We start from the raw sequence: 15679 nt of genomic DNA, 5'->3' as shown, positions 1-15679 counted from the left end.
TACGAAAGAACGCAATTGTTACTTGAAGCAATATTGATACTCACTTTCAGGTGTTAATTTATCTTTCCGAGGACAGCCAGATAAACTAAAAATGAAGGAATTAAATACATTTATATAATCATAAATTATATATTTTTAATTTTATTGTTACTTAAAAAACACCGTTATATTGATAGCAATATACTGATTTATTATGCAAAGTAATTTGATCGAATTGCTTAATGATTCTCAACAATTGTATCTAGTCTCAATAGAATAAACTAAACTGGATTCATTTAATATAATTTAAAATGATTATCTTGTATGTATTGTAAATAAAATATAAATTTTTTTGGTTTTAAAAATTTCAGAATATACATTTAATATATTTATAATGAAATATATTCATTAGACATTTATATCAAATAATTAATACAAATCAATCATTTTATCATTTATAATAGAATATTTCTTCACGTATACTATTGTAAAAAATGAAATTTCTTTAAGGTATAGATCACGTTATATATAAAATGTAATTTATGATTTATTTAATAAAAAATGTATGATCACTAATAATACTGAACTACCGGATTCATCATCCAATATATTGAATTATTAGTTAAACAGTAAAGATAGTTATATCTATTTCCACGCGTCATCAATTGGTATTAAACCTAATCGGTATGGAGGAGAGAAATGTGCAGTGCAGGTAGGTAGTTAATTTGCTGATAATTACTTACCTGCGATGGTGCGAGTAGAGTCCGGTCACGTGACCCTGGCCCGAGCAGCCGGGGGTCGGGCACTTGTTGCCCTCTGTAACAAATCAAACCACCCCCGTGGTCTCTGCCTTTAGTCCATTAGGCACACTTCTGTCTCAACCTCTCGCTCTCTTATCCATGCACTCGCATTCACATACATATTCCCTCTTTAGCTCTCTCTCTCTCTCTCTCTCTCTCTCTCTCTCTCTCTCTCTCTCTCACCCTATCTCTTTTCCTCCCGCTCCCTCTCACCCTCTTTCAGTAGGGGGAGTAGGACGCACTTTGCACGAGTGTTTGCACGTGCTATATGTCAATTCCTATCAATAATCACCATCGCTAGTGTAATTTACGACAATTTTCGATGGCTCACGTGCTAATTTTGGACCAATTAGATAATAATTAATCATCCTGAATGCATATAGAGCAAATAAATTCGAAAAAAATAAGTGAAATTGCATGGTTATAACTAGTCAACTAAAGAATTATTTTTATTAATTTGTAAAAATTAATATTATCTATACATAAATTTAAATCATTTATCTCCTTATCATATTAAAAATGAAAGCATGTATTACAACAACATAAAACTAAATTTTATATTATGTATTAAGCAATTAATGAAGATGACAAACAATCCGTACATTTTTATATATTATCGAAGTTATAAAATATGTATTAAAATTTTAAAATAAAACATTCGATTCATCATACGCCTAACTTTTAATATTTAAGAAAAATATATTCCCTTTATCTCATTTTAATTACAAGGAAAAATTATAATGTTTTATTAATTAATTTTCTTGAGAAAGTTAGTAAATCATTTGTAAGTAAATATAATTATTTCATACTTGTTAATTCAAAGTATATTTTCCACGTAATTATTATATATAAAATTGTTACATAACTAATATTCGGTTAGTTTTCAATGCAAGTAATCTAAAAGATTATTGGACGTTATAAAAAAGTTTAGGGAGTTTGTGGGTTTTACATGATTTTAAGTTGTGTAAAAAACATAGCTACAATGTATCCGCAAAATATGCAAAAGAAATTAGATTGAATCCCTTTCGTTCATTTATTATACTATTCTACATGCAATATTGCACATATAATAAAAAAAAATTATTACAGTGATATAGTTTACGAAAGATTATTTTAAACTTATATTTTTTACTACCATTTTTCTTCATAGATTGTATTTTATAAGTAATACTTCATGTAAGTAGAACATACAACTACGTTTGTAAAATAATAATATGTGAAACAGAATAGATTTCAACAAAAAATATTATCTTTTCTGAAAATAGATCAATATAAAATTTAGTTATTGTAAAAATATATAAATATTATATTTACAGTTTAGTTATATATATATATATATATATATATAATTCCATATTTGAACAAAATTTATGAATTATTAACGGATTCCTTGCGAATATTGTTATCCTAGAAACTTATTTACTTTGAGAGTTACATTTTAACTATATTTCATACATAGACGCGATAGTTTGCTTTTAAATATCAGTTTTTTTATATAGATAGAAAACTATAAGTTTATACATAATCTATTTATTTTCAATAATATTCAAACAATATCAAAATAAATAAAGAAATAATGAACAAAATTAAAGAAAAATTGAATAAAATATACGAATACAATAAAATAAAAAGATTATTAAATTGTTCTAAATAAATATCAACTAAAAGTTAAGGACATTAGAATACCATTCTATTATCAGATACTTTATAACTGTAATTATTATGTATTATTATATTACAATATTTCTTAGTTTACTCTATGTTCACTATAATACCAAATTTGCTGACTTAATCAAATGCATTCGAACTGGCACAAAAAGACATTCGATGGTATCACAGTTTGATAAGACAATTCATTGCTTTATACTTACTCATGAATAATAGGTCCCTGTTAAGAAAATACTTTAAAACTATCTATATGAACTTCAGAGGCAAAAGTTATTTCAAATAAATTTAAAACAGCTTCGTCGCTCATATAAGAATATAATAGATACTATTCTTTTGTGATAACTATTGAATCATGTTTATTATTAACTTTGAAAATTATAAAAAATACTTGAATATAACTATAAGCCGTTATTTAAAATCTTATTTATTACATTACAATAATGTTTTATTCCATTAAATAAAGCAATATTTATCATTTGCCATATTACAAATTAATGAATTACAATTCAAGTTACATCATAGATCATCATATTTGACAGATTTGATTTGTAACGCCTTAATCCGACTTGAAAATAAATTCAATTAAGCAGCAATTGTTATGAAATCGTAGTGGTAATAATGTCAACATTTATATTTTTACAGATTAATATGCAACAATCATTTAATAAGCTATATAAACAATAATTTAATAAAAATACAGTATTTAATATTTCACCCATAAAGAAAAATAGACAAACTTTTTTATTTTACTTTTATTTTATACATTAGGTACGATTTAAGTAGCAGTTTAAAATTCAATTTCTTTTTTTATTTTTAGTTTGTAAACATGAAGTGAAATCCTTAAATTATTAACTAACGTGTCTAAAATTATATAGTTACCCGTGCGTATGTATGTGTGCATCTGTGTGTCTGTATTTGTTATTGATGTTTTAAAAATCTAAGCAGTTCATTAAAATATTTAATAAATTTTTTCATTTGATTTTGTTTTATATAATGAAATGTAAGAGTAATTTATTTTAATGTGACCTTTAATTTAAATTTTAATATTGAAAATAAAATAAATCATTTTTCTTATTTTTCTTTAATATTTAAAAACCTTTTCTCAAGTTATTTGTTATATATTATGTATTTAAATAAAAGTTACCATAAAAAGATTATTTGAAATAAATATATCTTGATATTACTTTTGTGACGTAATTTTATTTTAATTGTTCTTATGTTTAATTGTATGTTGGGATGTTATATGAATTTTCGTATATTAGAGAAATTCAGAGAATAATTCTATCTAGATCGAATTGACACATATTACTAAATTATCTTGTACGTGTTTCTGATATAATATAGATTATAATTCCAGCAAAATACCTTTCAGAGAAAAATTTATAATCGGACATAAAAACAACGTATAAGATAAGAGTTAATCATAGATCGATTCGTAGATTCGTAAAAAAAAAAGAAGAAAGCAAATCGAAAGCACGAAACTATAGATAATTGATTGAATTGGTGAGTGTACTTTTATAAATTTTTTTTGTATCTTAATCATTCGAGTCCTGATTCACTACTTCTATATCTTTTGCTCTAAATGTCCAAAGCCGCAAGTTGGTGAGAAATTTTATCAGGATGTCATTTCGCATCTTCAAGATTCGATCCCACTTTAATGCCTTTCTTGTTCTTCAATGGTACAATAATAATAGGATAATATATAAATTAAAATAAAAGAGAGGATGACAGATAGATCGAAATAATATTTCATGGAGCAACAAATGATATTACGTTACGTGATGCTATCAACAACATGAGTTGTTTATAACATTAGAGTTTATTTTGCTGGTAACTTTGCTATGAATCATTGGAAGCTTCTACATTTTATTTACCGATTTTTTTTAATTAGTATTTTTTTCTCATTTAATTTCAAATATATATGAAGTTATTTTTACTAGATTTAAAAATAAAAATTAAATGAAAATAAAATGTTACAATTACTAAAATGTCTGAACAACCTTGTGTTTTATTATTATTTAGTTTTTGTATCGTTAATTACAATCATTTACGAATTGTTCTGACGTCATTATTTTGACCAGAAAAGGGTCAAATAATAATAATTATTATTGCTATTATGATTTCATGAAGTGTCAATATTTTCAGATAATTGTGTATGTCTAGAAAAAGGAATCCTTTATAAAGGAACGCTTTTCAAACTATAGAATCTTGAATCGCAATAGGAATATTTTTTGCTTAATATGGTTTATAGTATAATATAAGCTATGGTACTTAGATGCATTTTTATGGAATATTTTTATAAAATTAGACATCATCCTTACGTTCAATCCTTTTATGTGACCTTGTTGGGATACGGGAAAAACATGCAGCCACTTGAAATGAAATAATTCAGTTGTATCGTTAAAATAAATTCATACTTACAAAGAAAAAATCCAAGGCAAAAGCATAGCGAAGATAAAATGAATGAATTACTTGGTTAGAGTTCGCACCAATTAATTACCTAGGAACCGTAAGTTTTAAAACGTAACCTCTGGCAAGTAGGTGGCACGTGTCGACCTCTCATCCGCCGGTGCTTCCGGTCAAGGGGAATAAATGCCACGGCACGCGCCCACTGTCGTTCTCTTTTCTTTTCTGAACGTCTGAATAGACTTGTAACGAGCCACGCGCCTGGACCTTTTTTCCGCAAAGGGTGCACACCGGCCCCAAATGCGACTGACAAAGTGTGAGTGCGAGAAGCACGAGGCCGATGGAGAATGGCGGGCTGGGTGGGTCGAAGGGAAAAAAGGAAGGGAGAGAAAGGGATATCATCACGAGGGGCAACATGAACGTGCAAGGATGAAGGTGAGTGTGTAATCGTGTTACTCTCTAGCTGCTTCGGTGAGGGTCGTCCAACGTCGAGTCGAAATCTACGAAGATGTGCGTAAATACTATGATTGTTTCATTCATACGTTTGGCTACACATGTGTAATGAACCCGAGAGCTTGCTACCATTGTTCGAATGACCTTTATTCACTTGCTTTGTAGGAAAGGTAAGTTTCATAAGCTTTTACTCCTGTCGTTTTAATTATTATCACTTAAAAAATCTGAAATCTCTATTCAAAATACTTTGTATCTTTAACGATAATGATATGAGCTAAGAATCTTATGCGTTCTATGTCATGTAGTAGCAAAATTAAATAGCAGAACGTATTGTTATACAATCATTGCAAGAGAATGATTATTTTTCTCTTTATTATTTCTTTAAAGTCTATCTAATCAGATTTATCGATATACCCATAACATATTTTAATCCAAACGACCAGATTAATAACTATTCCATAAGCAGTATTTCAATAATAATACAATGAAAAATTATCGAAATGAGGTGAAATACGAAGTAAATATTTTTTACAAAGAGTACGTATGGAAATTGAAAGAATAATAGACATTTATAATATGTAATATAAAATCAAATTTAATTATTTATATTATTTTTGCTAAGGATAATACGTGAATAAAGAAACGCTGTTTCTGTATAATAATTAATACTAAAGAGAGATTTGTTGCCTTAGCAGTAAGGTCTGAGTCATCAATAACTAGATTACAGTTGTGAAAATATATATATATATTATATATGTGAATGCTCGAGTACACGTAGCTAGCATAAAATTGAGTTATAGGGTAGTTTCTGTTTTATTAGTATGACGCGTAAGCCAGGAAATACCGACAGGTACCGAGAGATTTGATGCGTTTTTGCGGCTGCCGGATTTTTCGATACCAGTTTTATGGAGTGTCAACATGCTTCCATGAAAGAAAGGAAAGGATCTAATAGAAAAACAGAGAAGTGTAAGGGAGTGAAAATCGAATTGACGAAAACCTACAACTGCAGCTCATCGTACATTCAATTAACTGTTATGAAAGTCGATTAAAATGTCATCGATGTTTATATTTACTCTCCTTCGCAATATAACCAACGTCATGTTGTAATATTTGTCGAAGATAAAAGCATTTATATAATAAGTGGTATATTTATGGTAGATTTAATAATTCAACTGTTGATAAAAAAAAAAGAAAAAAAAAAAAAAGAAGTATTTCTTATACAAATATGAGCTAAAAATTTAATTTAGATAATGATAGATTTTAGATTACTGATAATGATTATTTTAGTTTACTGCCCATTTCAATACAGCAATAAATAATAACAATATTATTAAATATTAAATATTCTCTTGGGCAGTGGAAGCACGTTTAATAATTTAAGACGTTTAAGAAATAAGAAATAAGAAATAAGAAATCTCTGCTATCAAGGAGCGAATGCATCCTCTTTTCTGAAATTTTTTTCTCTTGTACAATAATTGACTATATAAGGACTATATAGAGACTGAGTTTTTTAAAAAGATTTACCCTCGTTCTTGTTTGTTTAATTTTTCTTTTACATAGGCGAAGTTGGTGAAAGCAAAACGATAGCAAGGGACAACCGTTAAGAGGATAATGAGGAGATGCGGAGACACATCTCAAGCTCTCTAATAAGGTAGCTTAAAGTAGACGACATGCTAGTCACGTTTCCAGTTGCTGACAGTTGTGGCTTATACATATGACGCGATATCAACCTCAAATTTCTCCCAAACCAAAAGCATTGTGTCACACTACAGTGCTAAGGATTTAAGGAATGTACTCAAATACGACTTGTCACCCTGTCACCCTCTGTCCAGAAGCACTTGTATTTACCCAAGTGCCCGACGGACATTTTTTATTAGCCCCTTTATTTCAATAGATTATTTCGTATTTTCCTAACAACGACGGTGTATTTATATTTATTATGTGGAAATCAAATTTATTCCTCCTACTATGACAAAAATAAACTATTATGATTTATTATAATTCTGTCGTTTCGTAGAACATTCAACAATTAATACAATTATGTAATTAATATAATTGATATAATTAATTAACATTTAATATTTCACAATAGTTACATTTCTAAAATATTATCGAAAATTCGATAATTTACGATAGCTAGTTGAATTTAGTATTGAAATGTAGATAGTTGAAACATGGATTTTTAAAATATTTTACGTTTTCAAATTGAAACATGGAATTATCAAACAATTATTATAAAGCAAATATTATAAAGTATAAAATTCATTAAAAGCCTGCGACTAGCAATAGAACGTTAATTGAATAACTATAGTAAAGTTTGTACATGATAAATTAATACATAATTAAAAAAAAAAATAAAAAATAAAATAAATAAATAAATAAAACAAATAAATGAAGAACAGCATTGTATTTATAATTCTACATATTTGTTGGTTAATAGTAATTGAAATTTAAAGCGCGCATATAAATAATGAAAATATAGGAAGGGAATTAATTTTCGCCAGTACTAAATTTTCAACTGTCAATGTTAATATGTCCTTCCAGCAATAACGAATATTAACGCATTTCTCGGAAGCCGTTAGTGATGTACGAGTTTAAGACAAGTAAGTATAGGCTACAGTTAGCCTCGAAGACAGAATAAGTCCCCGTAAAGAGACCTTGATTTCACCATTTGAGTCATCACCCCTCGCTTTGTAATTATTGATTTTCTGCCCTGGCATAACTCCCCTAACTTTATAGAGAAAGTACAAGACAGAGAGAGAGAGAGAGAGAGAGAGAGAGAGAGAGAGAACGCACAAGCAAGAGAACGGTACAGGGTCTAAAATGCCTTTTGTCCCCCTTTTACAACGCATGGACCTACGAGTTAAAATCCTAGTCTCCACGTGAAATCAATTTAGAAAATCATACCTAAAAATCACAAGCCGAGTAGAATGAATTATTAGATCTTATCGTACGTAAAACCGATGATGAATATATGTTATTTGCTTTGCGATGTCTTAAAAATAATTATTCCAAATGGCCTATTGCTTATTAAATTATCGATTAGCTTTATTCCATTCAATTTTGACGCTTAATTCTTTATTAACGATTAATTATTAATTGAGCTCATGCCGTGACCTAATTTTATCATAAATGCGTAATTTCGTAAATGGAACAGGTGAAATAACGTCGTAGTGAAAGATTTCTTTGTAAACTTACCCCTGCCTAGACTGGAGGGCGACATGGACATGCCTGGTCTGGTACCATCGAATGAACTTGTTCGATCAGTCATTTTAATACCATTTTCCTGATGATTTGTTACCGACGGCACGGAGACATCACTGATCGTAGATGGACTCGTGGTGGTTGCCGTTGCAGTCATCGTTGTTATTACAATACTATTACTTTGAACGTTACCATTACTGCTGACACTAGTCGGCAAGCCGGCATTAGCACCGTTACCGGCATTCCCATTTACTGCGCTCGTCTGCTTGGAAGTGCCATTTCCATTGGTAATGCAATTGTTATTGGCTGGTCTCGTACCAGAATTTTCCGTGCTGCTCACCGCTGCAACGCTAACGACACCCTCCCGGGCGATGTCTTGAATGGCGCTTGCGGCCCGTGAACCAACGCCAGCGGGTTGGAGAATCGTGTATTGCTTGGAGTTGGTGTCGGGACTGCCGATCGGAGCAAGACTCTGAGTCAAGGTATTCTTTACGGCGCCAGTCATTACGTTCGTAGATGGGTCGCTACGTTGTAGCGTCGGTATCGCTTCTTCTTTAGGAGACTTCAACTGCAGAAGAGATACGGTCGTGGTATGCTTTTCATCGACGGTCGGTGATATGCCCGTTACAGGCAGTGGTATTGGCATTGTTGGGCCGGGCGATGGGTAACCAACGAAAGTGGCCGCGGCTGGATATGGCCCCATAGGTGGAATCGACGTCGGAGTTCCAACGACGGACGCTGATACGCTCCGGCAATTAGCCTTCGAGTGATCTGTATTAGGTGGTCGAAAGGCCGATGTTATTGAAAACGATGTGCCTACGGGTGATGTCGAGGATGAATTGATTTTTAATCCGTCAGAGTACGACCTCTGATAGCCACTGTAGACGTTCTGCGCTTGCTGCTGGTGCTTATTGGCGCTCGAGGACGATTCGCTTTTGCATATTCTATCCTTGTCGGAATCATCGTTTTGTGTTTGGTCGTGCTCATGTCGATCAACCGTCGGGTCTGACATATCGATCTCGAGCTCGTTCGACGACTCATCGACGAGCTCGTTAAAGTCGGGTGGCTCATATCGCGAATACTTATCTGTTTGTCGATTTTGATGATCACCGGACCTGTTTTTATAAGCAACTGATCTATTAATCGCTAATCTTTTCGATGCATCATTTTGGCTAAAACTATCTTGACACTGTAATATACCATTTTCGTCTTCCTTCTTCGATTTACCTCCGTTGTGCTGCTTATACGAGTCCATTAATTTGTTTTGTTGTTGATATCTTGTGGTCCGATCTTGTTGACCGCGCAACGTAATTACATCTTTTAGGGAGCATCCAGTCTCGTTACTCGTCGTTGACGATTGCGACATGGACGAAGGTGACATTTTTGAGCCGTCCTTCTTCTCTTCGAATAAGTTCTCAAAGTTTGACTCGTATCTGTCTTCGTCCGAATTACCTCGTTGATAGAACGAGCCCCGTGGACCAGGGACCCAACTACCCGATAAGCTCTTTAATGCAGCCTCTGTCTCCCTTATCAGAGTTTCATCGTCTTCCGGTTCCTCGCAATTATTCTTTCCAGTTTTTCTAGCCGGACTGCCCGAATTAGCTGACGCGAACACCCTCTTCTTCTGCGGCAACGATATATTCTTATTAGCGTCGTTACTACCATCGATTACTGATTTCTGATCGTCGCGTACACTTTTTCTACGTCGCTTGGCCACAGCCTCCGGTGTCTCCATATCAATTGATTGCACACCACCGATTTGAGCTTTTTTAGCGCTTAGCACGACGAGCTGTTGCTGTTGCTGCTTCGGTTTTGAGGCGGCCGACTCTGCTTCCAGCTTGCGCTTTTTGAGATGAGCCATCGCATTCTGGCCACCCGGTACGCTGGTAAGCTCGACCCTGGAACAGAAAAATTCCAGAGGATCGTACAGACGGCTCTCACAACGTCGCGTCGTCCCAGCTGCGAGCATAGCGAAAAGTGGTTGCGACACGCGTATTACAAAGCTTCATAAGATTAAATTTGTTTATTTGTTTTATTTAATTCATGACTTTTGCTTTTAAATAAATGATTGATTACTAATGTAGAAACGTTATCGCTAACAACACCTACGGCTAAGAAAGACTAGACTTGGAAAATGTCCATAATCTAAGTTAATCCCTACGCTAGTAAGCTAATCATTCCATGAGCTATCAATTGCTTAAACCCCCGAAGTCTTGGTTTTTGGAAAAATTCACCTGCATCCAGCACCAAGGTGATCGAAAATCTTTCTTCTCCTGCTCCGGCACGTAACCGTCAGCTTTTATAAAAAAATTCACAATTGCCTTTTCCGCGCCCATCAACATAGTCTATCGTATAACCGCACATTCATCGTAATTCATTATCGAATTTACTATGGTAGCGCTTATCGTTGCGTCATCCAGTCCAGCATGATGATAAAAAACGCAAAATCCTCTGTCGCACGCACACGTCCGCATAAACACCAACACGCACGTTGCCGGCTAATCGCTTAGCACAGCTGAGAGAGAGAGAGAGAGAGAGAGAGAGAGAGAGAGAGAGAGATAGACGGACAATGATAGAGAAATAGTTGCACTGGTAGCGGTGGTAGTGTCGGAGAATCGTGGTACCAGTGGGTAAAAACTACGACCTCTTTTTCGTTCCGAGGCAAAGTTTTCATGAACGTACGCAGCACAGTCAAGCCCTTCTCGACAACGCGCTCAAGAGCTACTGTGTACTATGGCGAAGTGTAACGGCGCTTCAGGGGTGGTTGGTCGACCGTACTAGAGGGAGGCGGGGGTGGCTCAAGCGAAACTTTGCCGAGAAGAGCGCGCGCGCATAGCGGTGGAGGGGAGGTTCCTCTGCGCGGGCAGACGAACTCTGCTTCGCCCGTACCAAAGTGGGGGCGGGTCTCTGCGCACTGTCCACCCCCGATTACACTCTCTCTCTCTCTCACGTCGAGTGAGGACGTACGATATCTACGCTAGTCAGAGGTTTCGCGCCCCTCTTCTACCTCGAAACCTCGTACTCTCCTTCATCCTTGGGGCATATAAGGAGAAGCAGTGGCAGCCGCAAGGAGGAAAGCAGGTTGGCTGTTGCCCCACTGTTCACCCCACTGCTCACCCCACTCCACCCACTCGCTCTCTTCTTTCCCACGGTTCACAGCCCGGAATGCATACACCAGTGCACGGCCACCTAGAAGTATCCCTGCGCTTTATAAAATGCACGTCGCTCTCCTCCCACTACCTCACCCCCTTTCTCTCCTCCGCCATTCGCGACCCCTCACGGGTTTCAACGCGTTCCTCTCTCTCTCGCGCGCGCCCGCTCCCCCCCTCCTCTATCTATCTATCTATCTATCTATCAATCTATCTATCTATCTATCTATCTATCTATCTATCTCTATCTCCTCCATCTCTCTGTCTGTCTGTCTGTCTGTCTGTCTATCTGTTATCTGTTTGTATCACTCTCTCTCTCCCTCTCTCTCTCTCTCTCTCTCTCTCTCTCTCTCTCTCTTTTCCCGGTATCACTACGTCGGTTATACCTCTTTACCTCTTTACAATTTTCTCTCTTTTTATTTCCATCTAAATTTCATATTCACCAGTCATTTTACTTATGATACATGTGCTTGTAGTTGGTGCAGCCACCTACAGTCTTATTGCGGCATTTTTGAAGACTCGTCCATTCTTCTTACACATTTGCCTGCAAATTTTCATTAAATAAACATATTTCAGATACTTAGTTAGACGCCTCTTATATGATTAGTTTGAAAAGAACATTTTACATATGAAACTTTTATTTATTGACTTAATAAAACGATGAAACACATGTAGTCAATAGGATAGTCGACCTTGATTCTGATCGATCCATTGTATACAAACTGAACTACAACGATATTTTTTCAAAGCATCTTACGCATAAATACAAAGATTGTGCTTTGCTGTTTTGTTAACAAAAAAGCCAAAAAAAAAACGAAACAAAAGAATATGAGTATATAGCTAGCTATTTAACATTCACAAATTTTAAGGCTACCGCAAAGAAAATTTTTCTAGATTTTTTGATTTCATAAAAGTTCACCAAAAATTTATGATCCATCCAATTCAAAATATGATCTAATAGGCGAGAATTATTAATCTATCTTTGGTCTACTAAGCGACGGGCAGGTGAAGTAGCTGATAATTGATGAAATGATTCTTACATGGACAGGCTTGGTGCCAGATTAATGACGTTTATCACTTTAGTTCATTCCACTTTATCATTAACTCATTTCAAATCAATTTTGTAACTTAAAATCAGAATTTGATCATCTTCGTCCATACTTCCAGTAGAAAATTTTTTATTATTACTTATTTCAAATAAAATAATAGATTTTTTCTAGAGGTTCATTTTATCATATATTTTATATATTTGTCATATAATTATTCTTAATATAGGTGTCGATTGATTTAACAAATCATTACATTGTAGCAATGATTATAAATATTTAGATTTAATCATTAATTTTAAACGACATTGTGGATATTGTTTTTTACATATTTTTATTAGAATTTTAAAAGTAATATTATATATATATATATATATATATATTAATTTTGTAGGTAATTTTAAAAATAATATTTTATTGTAAAAATTTACATATTTATTTATAAACTTGCAACATATTTAAATACATACACACACACACACACACATATATATATATATATATATAGTATTATTAATTATTAATTATTCATAAACAATAATAATTAATTAACAAAAGAAGACCTTGCGGGATTATTATACAAATAAATTAATACACCTTATTAAAAGTTTAATTTAAAATAATATTATATCAAGAAATAAGATGATTTTATCTTCAATATGTTAATGTTAATTCATACAAAAGGTTTAGCGATTTATAATAAAATTCTACAGTGGCTTGAACGTTAAAATTTGAATTTTCAACTTAACCTCCTAGTTCTATATTCTTCGTTTCAAATTTGAATTTAATCTTAAATTATGTGTATATAAATCTTGACTGACATAAAGTCCAGGTGACAAGTCAAACTAGATAAACTGAGCTTTCATATTCGTGGTAAGTTGATAGGTGAGTGAGCATACTGGGAATATGAGAAATTGGCGAAACAAGGAAGATAGAAAAACAAGAAAAAATGGAAAAAGACATCGAGAAGTAGAGAGAGAGAGAGAGAGAGAGAGAGAGAGAGAGAGAGAGAAGATAAAATATGCAATATTACTTAGTATTTCATGAATTGGCCAACTGCACCCACGTGCATGCCATTCAGTAGCTCAAAAGTGTCAGCAAAAAAGAAAAACCGATATGAGCGGTTTAAATAGATAAATGCAAAATCTTTTCTCAGTCTGCATTGTAGATCAAAAAAGAAAGTGACTATAAAAATCGAAGAAAATGAGAAGTTAAATCGAGGCCATGACTTAAGACATTATCACTTTGCTTAGCACATCGATGCTCATCCTCTCCCTAGTTCCAACATCGGGCTTCTTTCTCTTTTAATCACTTCCTTTCTCTATTATCTATCTCTCCTGGACCTTCTCTCTTCTCTTTCCGAATCGCCAAGAGAGATTCCCTCGAAATGGAGGATCGATGCATCCTAGTCCACCCTCCAATTACGTGCCATCCCTTACAGCCTATGGGGAATAATTAGAAAGCAAGCCTGTGAGAGAGTAGATGACTCTAGAATTTCTACACGACTTGTGTGAACACACGGCCTCCAACCCCTAGATTTTCGCCTCTTCTACCATACAAATCATTTTACGATTTATATTCCATCGTTATGCCACTTTCCAAGTGTATACACACAACCATTCGCACACACGCACGCACACACGCACGCACACACGCAGACGTACGCCCATCTTTTAGAACAACGTAATATCTATAGATTGTATAAGTTAACTACATATATTTTCCACAAAACAAAAATCGAAGAAAATGCAAGTATGTATTATTATTATTCAAATTTCTTAATTATCGTTATATTATTAATATTACTATGCAATTAATTTTACTATTTTTATAATACCGATTATTAATATCAAGATGATTATTAACACTTTCATATATTTCATTATAAATATTTATCCTTTCTTTAGTGTGCAATTTATTGCTGATATTACTATCGCAGCTCTCAATGGTATACATAAATTATTAATTATATTCACACATTTCACACATTTAGTAGAGCAGGTAGAACCTATAGATTATTAAAATTAAACACTGAATAAACACACACCATGTAAGTATATCAATATGTTATTCCGTATTTGTCTGTTCATTATTATTAATAACTTGATTATTGATTATTCTCAGATTTAAAAGTAACTCAATTTTAATAAAAAAATTATAAATATCAGACAATGAATCACAATCGTATTTACAATAGTCTAAGTCACGTTTAATAAAAATTATTATAGTATATAGACTACGTTAAATGTATAGATGCATTAACAAAGCGACTAGAGCCTAGTGACACGGTCTCGTGGTATAATTAGCCGTAACTACACGTGGCGTTTCAGCGTACGACAAAGTTTCGATGGGGGAAAAATCATTATTGCGTTTCGGAGCAAACTACCTTAACAATATTGAAAACTGCGAAACGCATTGATACATTTTATTTGTATTTGTAGTTAATTGAGGTTCAATTTTTTAACATAATTAGCTATTTTAATCCAAGATTTCAGTAAAATTGATGTTATAAAAGTAATAGAGATAAGATTTATATTTAAAATCATTATTACTATTATATTAGATATATATATATATATATATATATATATATATATATATATCATATAGAATATATAGGCATAATGGTGTATTTAAATCAAGACTTACTTTCCTACATCTTGCACCGATAAATTATAATATAAAACTAACGACTCTCTATCTTTTTCGTTATTCATGATAAATTTAAGAAAATATAATGTATTTGCATTCACCTTTATATTTACAATGCAAACACTAAGATAGTTGTTTAAATACAAAATAATTAAGAACAATGAATAATGTTATGTAAAGAATAAACAATAATATATGCATACTTATATGAAATTAAGAAATTTGAATTTCTTAATATACGTTGTTGCGTTTAAGTAAGAAGTTCACATTAACAGATAGATATGAAAAATATTTTGTATTGATCTGATAGCCATTTTGAGCG

At 32.9% G+C, this 15679-nt stretch overlaps 1 protein-coding gene across 1 annotated transcript in view; it reads right to left on the bottom strand.

Annotated features, from left to right (window-relative positions):
• The window catches only part of LOC105364385 (uncharacterized), a gene marked incomplete at its 5' end in the record, with an annotated part of 36528 nt that extends 26120 nt beyond the window's left edge, over positions 1-10408 (bottom strand). Inside the window, 3 exons of the mRNA XM_011502296.1 lie at positions 45-85; positions 723-795; positions 8505-10408. Of these exons, the coding sequence (XP_011500598.1) occupies positions 45-85; positions 723-795; positions 8505-10408 (2018 nt within the window). The remainder of the gene's footprint in view (positions 1-44; positions 86-722; positions 796-8504) is intronic.
• Positions 10409-15679: the final 5271 nt, after the last annotated feature.

The sequence above is a fragment of the Ceratosolen solmsi genome, unplaced genomic scaffold (assembly GCF_000503995.2).
Source record: "Ceratosolen solmsi marchali unplaced genomic scaffold, CerSol_1.0 scaffold31, whole genome shotgun sequence".
Taxonomy (NCBI): Eukaryota; Metazoa; Arthropoda; class Insecta; order Hymenoptera; family Agaonidae; genus Ceratosolen; species Ceratosolen solmsi.
The sequence above is the reverse complement of the archived record's forward strand: the minus strand, read 5'-3'. Positions and strand labels throughout refer to the sequence as shown.